The sequence below is a fragment of the Nicotiana tomentosiformis genome, chromosome 2, assembly GCF_000390325.3.
Source record: "Nicotiana tomentosiformis chromosome 2, ASM39032v3, whole genome shotgun sequence".
In the NCBI taxonomy this organism is placed as follows: Eukaryota; Viridiplantae; Streptophyta; class Magnoliopsida; order Solanales; family Solanaceae; genus Nicotiana; species Nicotiana tomentosiformis.
The window spans coordinates 100,993,269-101,015,110 of record NC_090813.1 but is presented as its reverse complement, the minus strand read 5'-3'; the positions used below and the strand labels follow the sequence as shown (position 1 = coordinate 101,015,110).

At 36.9% G+C, this 21,842-nt stretch overlaps 1 protein-coding gene across 9 annotated transcripts; it reads left to right on the top strand.

The window, feature by feature from the left end:
* The first annotated feature begins 147 nt into the window (after nt 1-147).
* Nucleotides 148-20,334, top strand: LOC104114412 (acetyl-coenzyme A synthetase, chloroplastic/glyoxysomal-like). 9 transcript variants are annotated; one of them, XR_011414140.1, is made up of 19 exons: nt 150-651; nt 764-907; nt 973-1,128; nt 1,244-1,366; nt 1,733-1,901; nt 5,726-5,808; nt 6,397-6,498; nt 6,571-6,659; nt 6,764-6,854; nt 11,187-11,300; nt 17,392-17,468; nt 17,569-17,647; nt 17,730-17,798; nt 18,123-18,298; nt 18,441-18,497; nt 18,757-18,847; nt 18,936-19,034; nt 19,829-20,086; nt 20,185-20,334. XR_011414140.1 is itself a non-coding variant. In XM_009624859.4 (18 exons), exons 1-18 carry the CDS (start codon nt 238-240, stop codon nt 20,012-20,014), a joined length of 2,319 nt encoding a protein of 772 aa, XP_009623154.1. In that variant the 5' UTR covers nt 150-237; the 3' UTR covers nt 20,015-20,334. The 9 variants fall into 9 exon arrangements, 1 of the variants encoding a protein (XP_009623154.1); XR_011414141.1 differs by lacking the exon at nt 20,185-20,334 and having other exon boundaries at nt 148-651; nt 18,924-19,034; nt 19,829-19,922; XR_004511639.2 differs by lacking the exons at nt 19,829-20,086; nt 20,185-20,334 and adding an exon at nt 18,620-18,682 and having other exon boundaries at nt 148-651; nt 18,777-18,847; nt 18,936-18,982.
* The last annotated feature ends 1,508 nt before the right edge of the window (nt 20,335-21,842 follow it).

Below are 21,842 nucleotides of genomic sequence, written 5' to 3'. Positions count from 1 at the left end.
TCCATACCCATGAGGAGGTTGTGGCATGTTAAGTTATATTACTTAAGTGTCAATTCATGTGTTCATTTTTCTTTTTGTCGAAAAAAATAGAAAAAAGTGATAGAAGACTACAAAATCAAATATTGAAAACAACATTCAGAAAACAAAGAAGTAAAGAAGTCTTTCCAGCTTTTCATTATTTTTCATAGTAGAATATTGGCATTTCCCTAGGAAGCAGGAAGCACCATAAAAATAGTTATGGAAGGAAGGATGACCCATCATCCTTCGTGGAATAATATTAGTAACAGCACCAGCGGTATTTATATTTCAGCATCTCCAATTCCGATCTCTCGCGCTGCCAAGTCCCAGCTTAGCCGGCCGTGGGTGAGTGTCAAGAGGCCTTCGTTCACGTTCCGATTTGGGGGAAGTCCGATGGAAGACCCGCTCACTGCTTCTTCGTCGTCATCGACTACCGTCAGTCCAAGGAAGAACTTGACGACATCGAATCACTTGCGCCATGTCGAATCCATGGCCAAACTGCCTTCTGGAGCCGGCAAGATAACCAGATTGAATGCTCTCATCTTAGGCGAGGCACTTGCTTCCGAGGAGGATGATCTCGTCTTTCCCAGCGAAATTTTCTCTCGCCAGGCTCATGTTTCTTCTCCTCAGAAGGTTCCCCTCCTTGCCTCATCATCTTTTCTTCAATCTATCTATTTGGTCTTTTAACTATTGAACATTATCATGGAAAAGATAAAAGTATTGATCCCTTCAAACTTCTGTGTAGTATTTGGAGATGTATAGAAGGTCGGTCCAGGATCCCGCTGGATTCTGGTCCGACATTGCATCAGAGTTCTACTGGAGAGAGAAATGGGGCCAACAGGTCTACTTTGAGAATCTTGATATTCGAAAGGGGAAAATCCAGATCGAGGTCAGTGACTTATCCGTTTATTCCTCTCTCAAAAGCTTGTTACCAACTTTTGTCTTTCTTAACAGTGGTTCAAGGGTGGAATGACAAACATCTGCTACAACTGCTTGGATAGAAACATAGAATCTGGAAATGGTGACAAAATTGCTATTTACTGGGAAGGAAATGAACCTGGTCTTGATAGTTCTTTGACTTACAATCAACTCTTGGCTAGAGTTTGCCAGGTTTGCTTTTGCATTTTTTTTTACTGCTCCTCATACAAGGCTTATATTTTATATTTCCGCTTATACAATAGTGTGCAAAAATATGGTACAAATTTCTAATATTCTTTTTAACCAGCTAGCAAATTACTTGAAAGATATTGGAGTTCGCAAGGGTGATGCAGTTGTCATTTACTTACCCATGCTTATGGAGCTACCAATTGCGATGCTTGCTTGTGCTCGTATTGGTGCCGTTCACTCGGTAATAGTTAGTGTAGTTTATATTCCCTTTTATTTCAAATTGAATATTGTTGTCCCCTTCGTGAGTTAAATCTTCATCATCATCTTTTTGACTTGTGTTTTCATCTAATTCTGGATTCTTTTTCAAGCTTTCTTTTCAGCTTTGCATTGCATTGCAATGCTTATATTTATCTTTAAGACACACATGAATTATCTTCGAATTTTACTTCAAAGAATAGTCAAATTGACTCTAAGGGAACTGTGACCTTTAATTTGAGCCAACACCATTTCATTTCTTCCTTTTCCTTCTTAAATCCCTTTCACCAAATCCGAATAACCAGATACATAGGGTAGGAAACATCGTAATCCAGGTTGTTTTATACATCAGGTTGTGTTTGCTGGGTTCTCAGCTGAATCTCTTGCTCAAAGAATCATGGATTGCAGACCGAAGGTCGTCATAACGTGCAATGCTGTTATGAGGGGGTCCAAGATCATTTATCTCAAAGAAATTGTTGATAGAGCCCTTATGGAATCTGCTCATAATGGCATCAATACAGGTGAGAAGATTTTAAAGGATAAGTGCACCAAAATTTCTTTATTTTATTTCTGGTTAAGTAGGTTTCCGAATTTCCAAGAAATTATTTAACAAATGAGCAAAGTAGACTTTCATGGTGCAGGAAGTAGTTTGCACCTGTCGAAGATCTTGTTAAACCCCCCTCCCCCCCGGGTGATGTGCTACCCACTTCAGAGTTGAGCAGTTATCAACTCGCTTGTCTTTTAGTAAATCAAATTGTCGTCTCAAAAGCATGAGATGTTGCCTTACTAGCACTTTTGTGGGTGCTGTGGAAGGAAAGAAATAGAGGAACTTTTGATGGGATAAAGAACAACTATGCACTTTTGAGGAATAACCTTTCGTTCCTAGTTTCTTTTGGTGCACCCATGAGGTTCCAGTGTGTATAGAAGATTGGTTGTCGTTTGTAAAGAATCATACTATGTTGTAGATTCGTGGCCACATATGGCAGACTTTTGGTAATTTGGAGCAGCAAGCTGTATTAGCCCTCCCCCCCAAGGTTGGTTGCTTTATGTGCCATTACCCATTCGATCTGGCATTGTTCATTTCTCTTGGTTTATCATTAAGAAGGATGCAAACATTGGATGGGAAGATTACTAAAGAAGAATAGAGAGAAATAAGTAGCAATGACAGTAGAAGATTCTTCCTAACAATCATTACTTGTGAAGAGGCTTAAAGGGGTATGCATATTTTGCTTTACATTAGGCCTCATTAGTGAAGGAGTAAATAAGACCAAATTATTGAACATCAACATAGAGATAAAGATATCACTGCTAAAAGAAACATGAAACAGATTATAAACATTTATATGTGGTAGCAAACTCTGCCCTGTGGCAAGAGACCTCTGGAATATGCTCATGAACCTTTTTGGAATCCACTGGGTGACACCATCCACTGGAAAGACTACCTTCATCAGTGGGTGCTGCTGGAGGGTAGAGAAGCCTATTAAAAACTATGGCAGACCATACCAGGCTGTAATTTCTTGGATGCTTTGCAGGGCGGGAAACTTGAGATGCTTTGAAGGAACCTTCACCTCCATATCATCTGTAAAATCTTGGTGTTTATTGCATTTGTTTAGCTGGATAAACTGAATATTGTAAATGATGTACATCAACTCCCTCATCAAAACATGATGTACATCAACTTCTTGATTTTGTTGGTTCCTTGAGTTTTGTTTAGGAACCCGAACCACCCAGTTTTTGTTGACCTGCATCCTCTGGATGCTATTATGATAGAATGTAAATAACTTATTGAAAGAACAACTCTCTTCTTCTTCTTCTTCTTCTTCTTCTTCATTTTTTACTTTGGACTGGTAAGACAAAAAAGGCGAATTTTTGTAGGTATGTTGTATGTCCCAGCAGATATAAGCAGTTGTCTATATATGCAAAGGAATATGGTGGAGACCTAAGTTTTGGAAAGAATTTGCAAAAGTGAGCGATTTTAACTCAGCAGGTTCGTGGAATCATTTTACAAGCAGATCACTTAAGGACAATGACAGCAAAAGTTGGAGATAGGGAACAAAGAGAGGGCATGTTCATAGTTAAGTCTTTCTGTAGCAGAGTACTCGGGAGGGAAAAACGGGAAATTGTTTCTCATGTTTCGATATGGGATCCTAGAGCTCCGACTAAGAGTGTCATTACTTGCTTTGATATTAGAGTAAGGAGCCACTCAGCTGAAAACTCGAGGAGAAGGACAATTTGCATTAGTTGGTAATTCATGTACAAGAATACAGAGTGTTTGTCCATTTGTTGCGTAATTGCCCAGCGTACATACATGCTATGATTGGGTGCTTCGTAGAAAATCATGTACTTATGTAGGATTCTTTGCTCTTTGTATACTCGTATGCAGGGGTTACCCCATAACACCAATAAATTATTATTTTCATTGTGAAAAATTATTAAGAATCAGTGTTGGACTACTGTTTGGTGCTAAGACTCGGGTAATCAAGGATATGTATGATGGTGCTAAGACTCGGGTGGGGACAATAGGAGGTGACTCGGATCACTTCCCAGTAGTGATGGGGTTGCACCAGGGATCGGCTCTTAGCCCGTTCTTATTTGCTTTGGCGATGGATGTGTTGACGCGCCACATTCAAGGGGAGGTGCCATGGTGCATGTTATTTGCCGATGACATAGTGCTGATTGATGAGACGAGAAGCGGGGTTAACGCGAGGCTGGAGGTCTGGAGACAGACCCTAGAGTCTAAAGGTTTCAAGTTGAGCAGGTCCAAAAATGAATACTTGGAGTGTAAGTTCAGTGACGAGACTCATGAAGCGGACGTGGGTGTGAAGCTTGATATCCAAGTCATCCCGAGGAGGGGTAGTTTCAAGTATCTCGGGTCTATAATCCAAGGTAACGAGGAGATTGATGATGAGGTCTCCCACCGTATCGGTGCGAGGTGGATGAAATGGAGGCTTACATCCGGTGTTTTGTGTGATAAGAAGGTGCCACCAAGGCTTAAGGGTAAGTTCTACGGAGTGGTGATTAGACCTACTATGTTGTATGGGACTGAGTGTTGGCCAGTCAAGAACTCCCATGTTCAGAGGATGAAAGTAGCAGAAATGAGGATGCTGTGATGGATGTGTGGGCATACCAGGAGAGATAAGATTAGGAACGAAGTTATTCGAGACAAAGTGGGAGTAGCCCCCGTGGAGGATAAGATGCAGGAGTTAAGGCTGAGATGGTTCGGGCACGTGCAGAGGAGTACGGATGCTCCTGTTAGGAGGTGTGAGAGGCTGTCCGTGGCGGGGCTGAGAAGGGGTAGAGGTAGGCCGAAAAAGTATTGGGGAGAGATGATTAGGCAGGACATGACGCTATTTCAGCTCACTGAGGACATGACCCAGGATAGAAGGGTGTGGAGGTCGAAGGTTAGGGTAGTAAGCTAGTAGGTAGTCGAGAGTTCCCCGTTCTTTTTTAGTAGTATTAGTAGCTCTCTCTCTCTCTCTTTTTGTATTCTTTGACCTCTAGTATTTGCTTATTGTTTCGTTCGCTCCGTGTATTGTATTTTCCAGTTTGTTACTATTTGATGCTACTTTTTCTTTTACTTGTTTTTTTTTTTTTGGTTGTTGTTGTTATTGTTATTGTTGTTGTTGTCTTTTTCCCCTTTTCCTTATCGTCCTTTGTCTTGTCCCCCTGTTCTTTCTTTCTTCTTCCTTTTTCTTCTTCGTTTTCTTCCTTTCTCTCTCTTTTCACCTTTTCTTGAGCCGAGGGTCTATCGGAAACAGCCTCTCTACCTTGCCAGGTAGGGGTAAGGTCTGCGTACACACTACCCTCCCCAGACCCCACTTGTGGGATTATACCGGGTATGTTGTTGTTGTTGTAGTGTTGGGCTACTGTTTGGGTGATGTAACACTATGGTGTCCATCTTGGATTGGGTATGATTTCAGTTTGCGGCCTAAACTTTGATTTTACTGCTTCATTAATCTGCACATACGTGAGAGGGAAGTTATATATTTTTAATAAAGGATAGGGAAGTTAAATAGAAAGGAAGCAAGCAATGCAAAGTGATAAGTTAGATTGAGAACTATTACTAATAAAATTATTTACCTCATAAAAAAGAATTGAGGATTATAAAGTGATTCCAAACTGATTACTGGTACTTGTTTTTGTTTGCTATTTTCTTTTTTGAAATGTTTTTTTTTGCTAAATCATTTTGCGTCCTACTAATTGGGAATAGGTTTTAGACTTGGTACAAAACTTCTATTTGTTACTATTATTGTTTTTATCTTTTACTTGCACTTTTATTTTATTTTGGTAATGACGATGATATGGTATATTGATTTCCATCTTTATTTCTTATTGCACCTTGCAGATGTGTGTTTGACATATGAAAATAAATCAGCAATGAAAAAGGAAATGACTAAATGGATCAAGGGGAGAGACATTTGGTGGCAGGTTAGCAACACATGACTTTCTGAAATACGGGTTCAATTTGAGAATTGATACCTATAATTTTGAAGCTTCTGTAATTGCAGAGCTCTGTCTGACTTGCCTTTTCTTATTTATTTAATTTTTCTTCTCATAGTCAGGATTCATGTTAAATATTTTTCATTTTTCTAATAGTGATGTCGATTTTCGTAGATGTTCAAAAGAGTTATTGCTTGCAAGATATATGTACAGAACTCTGATTTTGTTAATGAGCATGGTTGCTCGGTCAGATGTATTTAAGTAATTATGGATTTTGTTAATGAACACAATTAGTTTGGGTTTCTCAACTGCAAACATATTTGATGCTTTTCACTGTTGTCTTCTCCTTTCCTAGTATTTCTGGTTGACATCTCCTCTCCTTGTATGTGTCTTGTGAATTTACCTTACCCTGTAGTCCAATGGTACATGACAATTGTATATATGGACCATACAGTAAATTTTAAGACCAATGTAATCTTGCTGCCCATCATCTTATAGGCTAAGGTCTTGTATGTAGTCCTTATGGATTTCACTTCTTATTGATCAGTCGGGTCCAACTTGCTTGTGTGGTTCCAGGATGTTATTCCGAAATATCCAGTTACATGTGATGTGGAGTGGGTTGACGCAGAAGATCCACTTTTCCTGCTTTACACCAGCGGGAGTACCGGAAAGCCTAAGGTTTCATGCTTCCTGGATTTGCACTCTTTTTTCCTCATGTTTAGTGTCTTATATTCTCCAGTTTGTGTAAAGGGTGTCCTGCATACAACGGGAGGATATATGGTGTACACTGCTACAACATTCAAATATGCATTTGACTACAAGCCTACAGACATATATTGGTACTTCCAAGACAGCTCTTTCTTCTATACTTCTCTTCATTATTCTAAAACTAGGTCAAATTTCTTGAAATGTGTTTTCCCTGGATTCTTTTTACTATTTGTAGGTGTACAGCTGACTGTGGTTGGATAACTGGGCATAGCTATGTAACCTATGGACCTTTGCTAAATGGAGCAACTGTTGTGATTTTTGAAGGGGTATTTATTTTATTATTACCAAACATCATCTGCTGGTCCAAATATAGCTTGATTAAGTGAAAGCATTTAGCAAAGGTAGTTTAAATAAAGGACAAGTTTGAATAATTAAATTCTAATTTTCTTCTTCTCTTGCGTTTTCATTTTTTTTTGTAAGGCAATTTATTAATAATGAGAAAATCTCCCATATACAAGCAGCTTGCCAGAAAGTAGGTATCTACAACATAATAGATTCTCTATGAACTACAAACAATCTTCTATACAAATTGGAACACACCCAACCTTGCGTTTTCTTTTTTTGATAATCTTATCCATATAAATTTGAAGTAGACAATGGATGACTGTTAAGTCAAGCCCAAGCTAGTTAAAATTTAACTATGTGAATCCCTACCATACATTTTGCTCAATGTGGACCCATTTCGTTCAATACTCAATAATATGTTGTTTAAGACAAATTAGGGTTTCTAAACTCTACAGGTTCTTTAACCTTTTTTTTTCTTTTTCCAGAAAAAGAAAAGAAGAGGTTCTTTAACCTTTTACCGACATGCAAATATCTGAATATACAAAAAAGACTGATGATGATGATGTTAGGTCTACCTTGTCCTCTTTTAACAACTTCAATTATCATAGCATTCTACCTTCAAGACGGTGCTTTGGAAGTTTATGGCAAACTATCTCAAGCGACCTTTCATTTTATCCTCCAAGTCTGCTACAGATATCTTCTCTAGAATCTAATCATTTCTAATCTTGTATTAGTGCATATCCATCTTAATATTCACATTTCTACGAAAAGATATATTGGACGTTAGAGGCTAAACACTCACTCCCACATAACATTGTTGGTCTCACAATCGCTTTATAAAGGTTGCCTTTTATTTTGGTAGGTATTTTCCTATTGTATAGCACTTCCATAGCATTCCGTTTCAGATATCCTATTTTAATTCGTGCGTACCAACTTCATCTTCATACATTCTCTTTTGGGATATAGAGTGTCTGCAAAGGGATTTCTTCTAGGATGATGGTGAAGGTGACAAAAATCTCACCTTATTGCTTGAAACTAAGTATCTTTTCCAATTAGAGAAAAGGATTAGGGGTGAGGAAGATCAAAATCTTCAATGGAGCTCTACTGGGGAACAAATATGGATGGAGAATTCTTTTCTGGGATCATTGGTTGTGTGAAGGGAGTGCTTTGAAGGTTAAGTTCAATTAGCTGTTTGGTATTAATACTTGTAAGGAGGGATTGGTGGCTGATGTTGTAGGACGGATCACTAGCAATCTGAGCAGGGGTTTGACGCTTCAGTGAAATGTGTTGCTACTTGCGATATTAAAACCCTTCTGGATACACAAGGTGTAAGATCCTTCTTCATAGCTAAGCGTTGCCTTTTTTATGCCACAGCTGCTTGGAGCGTGATTCTTACTGCTGAAATCCTAGTAAGAGTGAGAATATATGTTAACAGGCTTACTTAAAACATCAACATAAAACGGTTATCAAAATTGACAATAATAATGACATTAGAAACAAGAGAAACAAGTCATATTTCTACAATTTTAAATACATACAAAATCAAAATAGAATACTTAATCATAAATAAATGCAGGCAAATACCCTTCTCCTTCTTTTTCTATAATGTAAACAAAAAAGTCTTATGTAGGTAAAATACTAGTAATAAAATACTCATAAATAAATAAAAAGAAAAAAAGAAAGGAGCAATAACTATAATGTGTCAACGTAAAATTTTTACCTTTTTGTTTTTTGTGAACTTGGTTCATAAATATTATACCTTTGTGTCAGAACTGTGGAATCTACCTTTTAGTCTGATGAGTGCTAGACTGGTGTTGCTAAAAAACTGTGTGATTTTCTTTCTTTTAGAAGTTGAAGAGTGTGAACCAGTAGTCGAAATCATGTAAAAGTAAGATAATGGTGAGTGAAGTATTAACCTTTACCTTATAAAAAAAAGAAGAAGAGTGAATATCAATTCTCGTGATTTTGAAGTATCCAAATCATGTAAAACCTAACTTTGTTTGAGACCAAAATTGGCTTCAATCATCATGTATTGAATAGAAGCAAAGCCCCAGGAATAGTAGGATGGCAGAAAAAGTTTATAGCACTTAAAAGAAAGAAAATGTAATTCCAATAAACAGTGACATATTGACCTGTATAGGACCTAGTTATATGATCCCTAATTGCTTAAATCATGAGAGATTTTGAACCAATCATAGAGGGAGGAAGAACTTCCTCTCTGTGAATCGTAAACTTCCAAATCAAATGAAATCCAAAATGAATAGAACTTTTAAGGAAAAAAAAAGAATTAAGACTAGAATTATATTGCTCTTAGAGAAACCTAGGATCATAAGTTGACTTTATAGTTCATTGGATCTTTACGACGTTCCTACTTAAATTTGATGTCATGTAGTGTTACGTTAGAGTCACCAGTACCCAAATACTACATATTCCTATGCCTATTGTGAATCTATATGTTCTATCCAATAACCTATATTTCTATGGATTTTGAGATAAAATGTTTTAGGGACTAACCATTATACGAAGAACTATGGTTTAAAAGTATATTCTCAGCTCACAAGTTTCGGATAATCATTTCAAGAAATTGATATTAAACATAGGCTATTCAACTGAAAGTCTAAATCCAGTGTTCCCCTTTCAAGTTTCTTAGAGTTACTCAGTTACCCCATCCATCCTGTTGCTCAATTAGAAACATCGAGAACAAACTTGAATAAGCACCTAATGTTATTAATATAAAGCAGAAAACATAAATGTACCCAAATTTGAAAAAGGTGGGTCAATGTTGTCTAAAAAACTAATGTAGAACTTTTCGTGATGGTATAACTTTTCTGGTACTTTGATACTTCTTCCGCCCCATCTTATGTGAAGGTAATTGACTGGGAATGGAACATAAGAAAGTAAAGAAGACCTTTGATGTGTAAGCCAAATTTATGCAAAGTACCAAGTGGTGGTTAAAGTTCCACATGTCTTTTCATTTTTCTCCCTTATAATAGATGAACTTTATATGGGTCCCAACAAGTCATGTCATTAGGATAAAATGTGAATATTAAGATTGAATAGTTTTCACAAACAAAAGGTTGGTATTAAGTAGAGAAGAGTAGATGGATGGGTCCGTTATCTATTGAGTTTTGAACAGCGCGTCATTGGCTGCGGGAATTTCTTGGTTATCAAAAATAAGATTAAATGGCTTATGGAAAAGAAAATGGTGTCATTCTTTTGGGAACTGACTAAAACGAAAAGTGTATCACATAAAATGTGATAGAAGGATTATTAAATGCTTTGTTTGCATTATAGAAGAAAAGAAACAAGATATACTTCCTCTGTTTTAATTTATGTGACATAGTTTGACTCGGCACAAAGTTTAAGAAAAAAAGAAGACTTCTAAAACTTGTGGTCTTAAAAGCTTAAAGGATAAAAGCTTTTGTGGGGCTTTCAATTTGTACGACTATAAAAGTTTCTCATTAAGAGTAAATGAAAAGTTTAAAGTTAAATTGTTTTCAAATATAGAAATGTGTCATTTTTTTGGAACGGAGTGATAACGAAAGTGTGTCACATAAATTGAAACAGAGGGAGTATGTATTTTAATGTTAATAATTTATGGAGTGTGTCGTATAAAGTGAAATAGAGGGGAGGAGAAGACAAAGGGCTTGAGATGTTGCTCCACCAGCCATCATGTGGGTCATTTGGAAAGAGAGAAATAGAAGGGCATTCGAAGGGGTAGACCAAGATTTTGTAAATTGCAAAGTATTCTTTTGTTTCTAGTTTCCTTTTGGTGTACCCATGAGGTCCCTACTTATACAGAAGATTGGATTTCTTTCATAGAGAAACATATTTTGGTGTAGACTTTCTATGTTTATGGTATTACGGTTTGTATACAGGGTTTCCCCGTCATTAATAAAAGTATTTACCTTATAAAAAAAAGGACTTCCTTTATGTGAGTTAATGGTTTTAATAATTTATGGATTGTCTCTACCTATGTTGTCTTTTGAAATTTTCACTGATGGGGATACATTTTCACCAATTCCTTCTTATTGGCGTCATAGTCGGTTCTCCCTTAATTTCATAAGTTTCTTGTGTTCCATGTACATTGCTAGATCTGTGTCCTTGCAATATTGGTTCGATCCATTATGCAATTCTGTTAGCTCTATTCAAACCGTCTTCCGCTCATTCTTATGTTTAGATGTTGGTCATTGTTGAAATGAGTGAAGCTTTCTAATTTGTTTAGAAATTTGATAAAAATGTGTGAACCTTGTGAAAGCAGGGTTGCACTTGACTAGCATCTTCTTTCTGACATTGTTATTTTGATTTTGTAGGCCCCAAGTTATCCAGATGCTGGACGTTGTTGGGATATTGTTGATAAGTTTAAGGTTTCAATATTTTATACAGCTCCCACTCTGGTGAGGTCTCTGATGCGTGAGGGAGATGAGGCAAGGATACATCTACTTATTTTCACCTATATCTAGCTGGTTGTTATTCAATACTTCTATCGTACTTTTTAGTTGTATGCAGTTAGAATAACCATTGTTTTAACGGACGATTATAGAGCTGGCCTAGTGGCTAGGCAAACGGAAAACACCCCTCGGCTTTGTAGAAGAGCTTAAATCCTGTTGGGGTATCACGTAGAGCATGCCTGAAAACCTGAGGGTATATCTTAAGTAAATGGGCTCATCCTTTATGCCTAACTTCATTAACGTATAGAGAAAATGAATGTTTTCTCTCGGTAAAACTCCTAGAAAACTTTTATTGAGTGTTTTTTCATAATGAAATTAAGAAAAAAAAGATGCAACTTAAGCAGCTGATGTTTCAAACATAGTTTATGGCTTTATGCCAAAGAGGAGTTAAAGCTTGCAAACATTTATTTACTTGGTTATGTCTACAACAACTCATCTCTGCCCTTCTCACTTTTTTCCTCATTTCATCCCCAATGCTTCCCTTCTCAATCCTTTTACCATTTTTTATATGAAAAACCATCCCTCGATATGTCATGTTGACTATCGGGTTACTAAGAAATAAGAGATGTTTTGAAGGTTGTAATAGAAAGGTATGGGGTAATAGTTGATATATTATTCCATATATATATATATATATATATATATATATATATATATATATATATATATATATATACACATGTATAGAGAATCTTAACTTTGGAAAATTTTGAAAAGGAAAATCCTATAGATTTGCTATCAAATCCCTATAGTTTTGCTATCGTGTATATTACAAGGAATATGACTACATTCATTCTTCAACTCAGGTTCCATTCAACGCCTTGGTGAACAAATCAATTAGTTGCTTTCCCCTCGTCACGTAGCTAGTGGAAATCAAGTTTCCATGAATCTTCTCACGAATAAAATGATAGTCTAACCTCAATATGTTTAGTTCTTTCATGATACACCGGATTTGAGGAAAAATGAAGAGCAACTTGATTATCACAGCAGAGTTTTGCTGGTGTATGATGCTTGAGTTTGATTATCACACCAGAGTTTTGATGGTGTATGATGTTTCCTGTTATAGATCTTCTATCAGTTTTGGATCTAGCCCAGTCAACATCTGGGAAACACTCAGCACGAGTATGGCCGTGATTGCTATACAATATGCCAAGTCTGGGAGCTCCTTTCAAGTAACATAAAATCCGTTCCAAAGCTTCCCAATGTTTGACCATAGGTGTGGACATGAACTAGCTAACAACACTTACAGCAAAAGCAATATTTGGACGAGTCATAGTGAGATAGTTTAACTTTCCAACTAACCTCCTATATCTCTCTGGATCATCAAAATGATCGCCATCATCTTTTATAAGATGCAGATTAGGGACCATTGGAGTACTGCAGGGTTTGGCTGCCAACTTTCCAGTTTCTGTAAGTTGGTCAAGAATATACTTTCTCTGAGACAGAAGAATTCCATTCTTGCTTCTATTTACTTCTACTCCTAAAAAATATTTTAACGGGCTCAAATCGTTCATATGAAATCTAGTGTGCAAGAAAGATTTGAGGGAAGAGATTCCCGCATTGATGACAATATCATCTAACATATACAACAAGGAGGATAGTGCCAACTATTAATTGTAGATATAAGACTAAGTGGTCACATTTGCTCATTTTCAGCCCAAACTCTTGAACTACCTCACTAAACTTGCCAAACCAAGTTAGGGGACTCTGCTTCAAGCCATACAAAGACTTAACACAGACGATAGTGTAATAGATGAGGTTAGTTTAACAGTTCCAGATCCCCCATCAGCTACAGTCACAGGAGATGGTGCTTTGTGTGATTGAAATCTGGAAAAGGTATTGGGATTACCTTGTCATGTGATTAGTGGCACCAGAATCAATCACCCATTTATTTGAATAGGAGATAAGATATGCTTTTCCTAACTCAACAAGGGTAGCAGCTGTAGTGGATTCCTCAAGTGATTCTCGATACTGAGAGGACTTGGCAAACTCATCCATTGAAACCAATATTTTTTTAAATGATAGATTCGAGGCAACATTAATAACATAAGGCTTATTTCCTCTTCCAACAGTCATTTTCCAATTAACGAAATTCAGAATAGCAAAGGAGATAGAACTCCACAAGATGGCTTCAAATCAGTATACAACCAACTCAACGACCCAAGTCAAAAGGAAAGTTCTGAGCCAGAAGCAAAGAATCTGGGATGAGATTACTCTCCTTAAGTGAGCCCAAATGATTTGGGAGCAACCACAGATACGCCGGAAACATCAGAACGACGTCAGAAATGAAGCAAACTGGACCAACAAAGCTCACAGCCCTCAGACAATAATCAAATCAGATCACTAAACTCTCAATACAACAACTCTCACACAACAGAGGAGAACATATTGAACAAACTAATTCCTAGCAACAAAAATCGAATTTCTAGCCACAAAAGATCAGATTGGAGAGCATAAGATAACAAATCGAGAAGGATATAACCTGGAAATTGTCAAAACTCTCCCCACACGAAACCTGTCGAACAAGCTTGCACCAACTTCTAATCGGAGATGTCGAGGCGATGCGCGAACATCGAACGAAATTAATTTCTGGTGATGCACGCAATGCCACTGCACAACTACCGGTAAATATTTCGCCGGTGCATGGCACTCACTCTCGTCTCTGTCGGCCATTTGAATCTAGGGTCCTATAGATCAGGGGTGCAAGGCCCTCTCTATGTAGGTGGTGACAACAAAATTTCAATTCCCAATTTCCTTCCAAAGTACCAAATTTTGTTCGAAACTAAGTCGCACTTCCAGCGAGTTTCCTGACTCACTCCGGGAAAGTAAACGACCCGCTTTGATACCATGTAATAGAATAAGGTATGGAGAAACGATGTATTATTCCATGAAATAATAAATACATATATATAGAGAGAGAGTGTGTCTGAACTATGGAAAGAACCTGAAAAGGAAAATCCTGTATATCTGCAATCAAATCCCTATAGTTTTGCTATCATGTATATTACAAGAAATATGACTACATTTATTCTTTAACAAAGGCAAAGGCCAACATGCTTCTATAGTTAATATTTTGAGAGAGAGAGTGAGATAGTGTGTCATAACTATGGAAAGAACCTGAAAAGGAAAATTCTGTATATCGGCAATCAAATCCCTACAGTTTTGCTATCATATATATTACAAGAAATATGACTACATTTATTCTTTAACAAAGGCCAAGGCCAACATGTTTCTATAGTTAATATTTTGCGTTGGAATTGATGGGAATGAAATGGTAACACGTATGTTGTAATCTTGTCTTTATTTTGCAGTACCTCCTTAGCACTTTATTAATGAAATTTACCTTACCTTATGAAAGAAAGTTGCAATCTTTAAGCTTAATCTTTTAGATGGAGTAGTCACATAATTCAATATAGTGTTGCAGTCGATGTAGGTCTTTTTAGAATCTCATTGTCGCCGTCCATAACGTGCACATGTTAATCCTGTGAAAAGAAATTAGACCTGCATGTGAGGGGATGTGTTGACATAATTAAGTAAATAAAATTATGTCATATCTAATACTTTAAATTTTCGATGAGATAGTTGCACTAGTATGAATGCAAGGGGTTAAAATGAATTGTTATACATTGAAGTTAAAATATCATAGTGAGGGGAAAGGGAGATGATTATCCGAACAAGAGGGACATCATGAATGTGGGATAAATGAGTGAGGTCCGAGTCTTGTGTGTTTAGAAAAAACAAGACGGAAGAGATACCAACACAATTAGTAGGAGTTTTTGGGTGGAAAGGGAGGTAGCAAATACCCAGTGGAATAGTCAAGGTACGCGCAAGCTGATTCACACACCCCTTTATCACCCATATTATTCATTTGTCTGTGGAAATATTTAGCAAGACGAAGATAAAGCAATAATAGTGGGTTTCTCGAGGAATTTCTCAGTTTCACCATGGACTAGAGATGATGTCCAAGTTTCTCACTTGTTCTTCGCCAATGATTTCCTTGTATTTCGTGATGCAGACATAAATCAACTTAGGCACTTGAGGAATCTATTTGGTATGGTTTGAGACACTCTATGGATTAAAGATTAATTCAAAGAAATATAGGTTCGTTAAACATCACAGTAATTATTGAAGCACTAGCAGAACTACTCGGTTGTAGGGTGGGATCTCTTCCTACAACTTAACTAGGACTACTAGGAGCAAGTCATAAGGAATGAGCAACATGAAGTCCATCCATTGCGAGAGTTGAAAAGAAGCTAGCAAGTTGGATAAAAAAATACTTGTTAAGAAGACGAGCATTAAGTATTGGTTAAGAGCACCTTATTTGTCATCCCTGCCTATTGCATGTCCTTACTATGCTAGTGGTCATATCAAGAGGGTTAGGAAAGTCTCTCTATGGTACTATATAATGAAGGGCTATGTAGACCAATCAAAATGTTGAACTCGAAGCATGTAATGTGACAAGAATTTATTTCTAGAGACAACGGTGGTGTGAAGTTGTACTCTATGTTAAGCTCCTGAGAAATCTTGTACATATATCTCAACAAGCTGGAATGGTGGGTCAAATCTACAAAAAGATCGAGGAGAAATTCGTAATATTGGGTAATGGAGGAGCGCTTTGGGATTTGAGGGCAGAAGGAACTTGCAAGATTGGGAGGTGAAGAAGTTCAAAATTTGATCGATTTGTTTCACAAACATAGAATTTCACAAGATAGCGAAGATGTATGGAGATTGGTGCAGGGAAAATGGTGTCTTTTTTTTAAGTCCTATTATAATGAGCTTCTGATAGGGAGAGTTAGCTTTTCCACATATCTCAGTATGGATCCTTAGGGTATCGAGAATTGTGTGCTTCTACACTTGGCTAACTGCGCGAGGGATGATCTAAACGGTAGAGAACTTCAGGAAGATGATGATTACTTGTGTCAGTTGGTGCTTCATGTGTATCTCATCCATTCTTCTTTTTCTCGAAGTCGGTGAGTCTTCGACTATTCCAAAAAGGAATAGGAGAAGGTGAATAAAAGTACAGTGGAAATAAATAAAAAAGAGAGAAGAAACGGATGTTAGAAACAAAAAAGGAAAGGAAAAGTTTAAATTAACGAGGGAAAATTTGAAAAATATAAATTTTTGGTAAGGATATTTTAGTCTTGAAAAATAAATTTTCTGCGTCTGCTCTTGGAAGAAGCTAGAATTTGTAGCTTCTTCCCAAAACCGATGCTGCTCAAAAGCACTTCTCCATTGTAGCCAAACACCTCAAATTCCTAAAAAAGTTTTTTTGGCCTCTCAGAAGCTTGGCCAAACAGGCTCTAAGAAAGATACTTAATGAACGAAAGAAGGAAACATTTAATTTAATCTTTCTAAAAGAGTGGAAAGATAATTTTCCTTATTCATCCCTGTGTATCCCTCGTGCCAGTGTATTTCGAAAGCTACATGAAAAGTGTCCCATGCATGAACAGCTGCCTGGAGAGCAATCCTCAGAGCAGACAATTTTAGAGAGAAGGATTCGATGCATAAGCTGGTGTTTTTTGAGCAAGAAGGCGGAGGAAGATGTTCATTATCTGCTCTACTTCGTTCCCCAATTTTATACCAATTATAATGCACCATATGGAACATGTTTGGAGTTGAATGGTTGATGTGAGAATCCATCAATCCAGATGGAAGTTCTGAAGGAGGAGGCAGAGGAGAAGAGTATGGGAAATAGCAGCTTTAGCAATCAAGTGAACCATGTGAAAGGAGAGAAATAGGAGGGCATTCGAAGGAATTAAAAGTACATTTTGCACAAGTTAGAGGAACCTTTTTTATTTTATACTTTTTTAGAGCACTTTGTATTCTTGTTACTACACATGATTGGATGTTATTCATAGTAAATCATGCTTTGCTTTGGTATGAAATATTAATGCTTTATATGTACATCGTGTTTGCGTGCTGTTCCCATTCAATCAATAAAATACTTTTTCCATTAAAAAGAAAAGGTAAAACTCCCTGATTTTGCTATTTAAAATATTGATAATTATTTAATATCAATAGATAGAAGTCGTATAACTTATATGCATCTGTTCATTTGACTTTTCAGCATGTCTCTCGATATTCACGCAAATCTTTACGGGTGCTTGGAAGTGTGGGGGAGCCTATCAATCCAAGTGCATGGAGGTGTCAGCTATACATATGGATCTTTTGCTTGTCTATTTTTCCCTGAATATCAGAACATCCACGACATGCTTTCTTCAAGTTTTTGTTCATCTTTGAGCAGGTGGTTTTTCAATGTGGTAGGTGATGCAAGGTGCCCCATATCTGACACATGGTGGCAAACAGAAACCGGTGGCTTCATGGTATCTCAGTTACTGCTTTCATCATTTTTATCATTCACATAGAAATGAATGTCTTACTTCACTCTTAATTATTTCTTTCTAGATTACTCCTTTACCAGGAGCATGGCCGCAGAAACCTGGTTCTGCTACTTTTCCTTTCTTTGGAGTCCAGGTACCTGCTTAGGATAATAAACAGACCTCCAAGTATATTTGGAACCCAGACTTTCATTTGGTATTGTTGGAATGATATTATTGAGTTTGCTGTCTAGCAGATTATGTGATGGTGTCTCTCATGCCACGCAATACCATCTTTTAGAATGTCTGAATATCTTTAGGATTTAATACATGATAACTGTATGTCTAAGGAAAGTTAAAACTGAAGTCATGCAGAGCTTGTACTTTTATTTATCATGATAATGTGAAACAAGGAAAGCCTCTAAAATTTGGTCTTTGCTTTTTGTCCATCATATGGTCATGATGTTCTAAAATCACGCAGCCAGTAATAGTGGACGAGAAAGGTGTTGAGATTGAAGGTGAGTGCAGCGGGTACCTGTGTGTGAAAAGTTCATGGCCTGGGGCATTTCGAACACTTTATGGGGATCACGAAAGATATGAAGCCACATACTTTAGTGCCTTCCCTGGCTATTATTTTAGTGGTGATGGCTGCAGCAGGTATTTTCCAGTGAAGTGGATTCCTGGTTGTCTATATACATTATCACAAGGGAACGTGTAGACATAATTTGCTTTTTCTTCTCTGATTTCTTGCACCTGTTTTGACTGATTTTCCATTGTAACGTTCAAACTTCTGTTTCAGGGACAAAGATGGTTACTGCTGGCTCACTGGAAGAGTAGATGATGTGATTAATGTGAGGTATAGTTTGCATATGAATTTTCACGTTTTCAGAACCTAATTAGAGTTTGAAAAAAATTAGAGGAACAAGAAAATTCCTTCTGGGAACTGAGCAAATTCCTTTCAATTTTGAAAATTTGAAGTGTCATTTTTGCTGGAAGTAATCTTTAATAGTGCAAATTCAATTGGAAGCGAGTATTGTGCAGGTACTATTATATTGTAGCTAGTTGAACTGGTAGTTCTACTTGTATATTGTATGAAGTAGTTTTAACACATGCAGTGGACATCGTATTGGCACAGCTGAAGTGGAATCGGCTCTAGTTTCACATCCTCAGTGTGCTGAAGCAGCTGTGGTTGGTGTAGAGCATGAGGTATTTTCATGTTTCTACTTCTCATCTGAGTTTATATGAAAGTTTCCGTTCTCTACTCTAATCTGTTCTTCTGGAGTCTGCCTGAAAGGTTAAAGGACAGGGAATATATGCATTTGTTTCTCTGGTCGAAGGTGTTCCATACAGTGATGACCTGCGAAAAAGTCTTGTGATGGTTGTTAGGAACCAGGTATATTTATTCCATCCTCTCTGGTGATCCGACATTTGCTTATTGTTTGTTTTCCCCTTTATTAGACATGCTACTTGATTACTATCAACCAATGGGGCAAAATAGGAAGTCCATAAACTCTCAGAACTTATTGGAAAATGAAAGAAAAAGAGAAAATCTAGCCATAGGACTGAAGCTATTACTTACACAAGGAATAATGGAGTTAGTGTAAATGCCGGTCTTCAGGCTTTAAGAGCCTCGCCTTTCCATTGCAAAGTGTTCAAGTTGTATTTAGGACCATAGCATCCTTTTTACCTGCTTACCAAAACTAGTGTCAAATATGCGGCCTGGTTGATGTAAGGGCATTCTTTTTTTTGTTGTTGTTGCTTTTTTTTTTCCGGAGTTTAGTATTGAAGTAGTAGTTGGTATTAGTAGTCATCTCCTTGACCGGTCTGACATTTTAACCCATGGAATTGGGTTGTTGTTGTATTGGGTAAGGTATTTGAAAATTTGGTTGAATTGGATTTTTGGAGAATATGAAATGAAAACCAGGGAATTTTTAGTTTTATTCCCTTGGGGACATACCTATTTTGTTTGTTTCCAACATACATACCCTTGTACTTCCACAGAAGGAGAAAAAAGAAAACAAAAGGGGAGGTTAGAAAGCACTGCTAATACATGACCTGAGTCACTGCTTATCTGATAAATATGAGCATATAATGTTTTTACTGCAGAATGTACACTAGCATTCTCCTTGTGTTTGAGATTGCATGAAGTTCTTACCACTGTCTGAAGCTTTTTATTTCACATGTCAGATTGGAGCTTTTGCAGCGCCAGACAAGATACATTGGGCACCGGGTCTTCCAAAGACAAGAAGTGGGAAAATAATGAGAAGAATTCTAAGGAAAATTGCTTCCAGGCAGTTAGATGAGCTTGGGGACACTAGTACACTTGCAGACCCGACTGTGGTTGATCAGCTAATTGCACTTGCTGATTGCTAAGTAACAACTTCCAAGTATAGTGAAGTTACAGGTTCTAGAAAGAAAAAGAAAAAAAAAAGGTTGCAGCTTTAGCTGATTGTGCTGATAGAGATTGGTCACTTCTTTTAGTTTTAGTTGGATTTTCATGTGAGCACCTTTTCTCTCCAAATTTGAAACAACTTACGATTAACACACTTTTGAAGGTCAGGATGCATTGAGAATCAAGAAATAAAATACCAAGATACGGATTCAATGTATTTCTGGTTGTTTTGTACCACTTTTCACTACACCTTGTTCATTAAAGGATAACAGCATACATAAGGAAAATTGTTTTCGCTGAATGTTATCTTTGCACGTCTGAAATTTTATGATTAAGGATCTGATATCAATCTGGAAAATTTGTTCGAAGTTGTTGGAGGGACTAATATTTGAACTTATTATGAGAAAAATATGTTTAGTATGTCAATGTATTCTCTATGAGAAAAAAGTTTGCTTTTACTTTCTATCTCTTATAAAATAAAGACCGTAAATTAAAGACAAGTATAGAGAGAAACTGATATATTATTCAAACTTCAAATTTATGTATATAATGAACTGAAAACTCCTTTATTTATAGAAGAAAGGAAGTTGTTGCGTAAGATGCTACTGTAAGCTGCTATGTAAGATGTTGTGTAAGCTGCTATTGCAAGCTACTGTGTAAGCTGCTTGTAAGATGTTACTGTACCAGATATAGATAATCTTCTACCGGGGGTAATGTTTATCCATAACAGAGTACCAAAATGATAAGCTTCTTCAGGAGGCTTATTTCCAATAGAGTACTAAATAGATAAACATATTTACGGCGGAGTTTCATATGAATAAACTTCTCCAGGAAGCTTATTTACAACGGAGTACTAAATGAACATCCATAATATAATATATTTATAACACTCCCCCTTGGATGTTCATTAAAAGATAATGCGCCTCATTAAAACCTTACTAGGAAAATTCCCGTGGGAAAAAATCCTAGTGAAGGAAAAAGAGTACACATATTTAGTAATACGCATTGCTAGCTGCCTCATTAAAAACCTTATAAGGAAAACCCTGTGGGAAAAAACCTTAGTAAGGAAAAAAGACTACATCGCGCATTTTACTCCCCCTCATGAAAATCTTGTTTCAAATATTTGAGTCTCCGCATTCCAATCTTGTATACAATCTTCTCAAAAGTTGAAGTTGGCAAAGATTTAGTAAATAAATCTGCCGGATTGTCACTTGAATGGATTTGTTGCACATCAATGTCACCATTTTTCGGAAGATCGTGTATGTAAAATAATTTTGGTGAAATGTGCTTCGTTCTATCTCCTTTTATAAATCCTCCCTTCAATTGGGATATACATGCATCATTGTCTTCGTATAAAATTGTGAATCTTTTATCACATTCAAAACTACATTTTTTTTGAATAAAATGAATCACTGATCTCAACTATACGCATTCCCTACTTGCTTCATGAATAGCTATTATCTCAGCATGATTTGAAAAAGTAGCAACAATAGATTACTTTGTGGAGTGCCATGATATGACAGTACCTCCACATGTAAACACGTACCCGGTTTGAGATCGGGCTTTATGGGGATCAGATAAATAACTTGCATCTGCATAACCAATAAGATCTGCACTACCTTTGTAAGCATAAAACAAACTCATATCAAGAGTTCCCTTTAAATATCACAAAATATGCTTAATCCCATTCCAATGTCTCTTTGTAGGAGAAGAGCTATATCTTGCTAGTAAATTAACAGAAAATGCTATGTCAAGCCTTGTAGCATTAGCAAAATACATAAGTGCGCCAATTGCATTGAGATATGGTGT